The 648-nt window shown below is 34.3% G+C and overlaps 1 protein-coding gene across 1 annotated transcript in view; it reads left to right on the forward strand.

Annotated features, from left to right (window-relative positions):
* Pkhd1l1 (PKHD1 like 1) overlaps window positions 1-648 on the forward strand; it is a 145187-nt gene extending 144539 nt beyond the window's left edge. The window contains exon 78 of the mRNA XM_028766440.1: window positions 445-648. Within this exon, the coding sequence (XP_028622273.1) occupies window positions 445-455 (11 nt within the window). The 3' untranslated portion in view covers window positions 456-648. The remainder of the gene's footprint in view (window positions 1-444) is intronic.

Consider the following 648-nt stretch of genomic DNA (forward strand, 5'->3'; position numbering starts at 1 on the left):
GAGGAGAGAGAGGAGAGGAATAGAGGCTGGTCATGAACATGTTGAGAGAGGAGGAGGGGAATGGGGAGAATGAGGGGGAAGAGGGTAAAAGCAAGAGAGCAAAAGAATAAGAGAATGAGGAGGGGGCGAGCAGCCCCTTTTATAGAAAGTCAGGCATACCTGGCTGTTGCTAGGTAACTGTGGGGCGGAGCCCTAGACTAAATGCCAATATCTACAAAGACCATAAAAACAGGTATATGTATCATAACTCTATATGCATTTACACCAAAAAGTATTATTGATTTTAATGAAAAATTGTAAATTTTGAAATGACTGTATATGTTACTTTTACCTTATTAGCCAAACCATAAAATATTTTAAAGGTTAAAATTAATGACACATATTTTAACATATGCAATATATGATTATTCCTCGTTTTAAAAATGTCTGGTTGTCATTTTTCAGGAAGTAACTGAAGTACCCTACTGAAGAACAGGATAAAAACAAAACTGGAATACTGCTTATGCATCAGCTACTTGGCTGCACAACAAGAAAAAGCCTATAGAATTTTAAGGAAATATTGCTAAAGTATTTTTGTAATATTTGACATGTAATCATTACATTAGTCAAAAATTTCAAGTTTTTACAAAATATAAAGGTTTTTGTCGA

The sequence above is a fragment of the Grammomys surdaster genome, unplaced genomic scaffold (genome assembly GCF_004785775.1).
Source record: "Grammomys surdaster isolate TR1022 unplaced genomic scaffold, NIH_TR_1.0 63, whole genome shotgun sequence".
NCBI lineage: Eukaryota > Metazoa > Chordata > Mammalia > Rodentia > Muridae > Grammomys > Grammomys surdaster.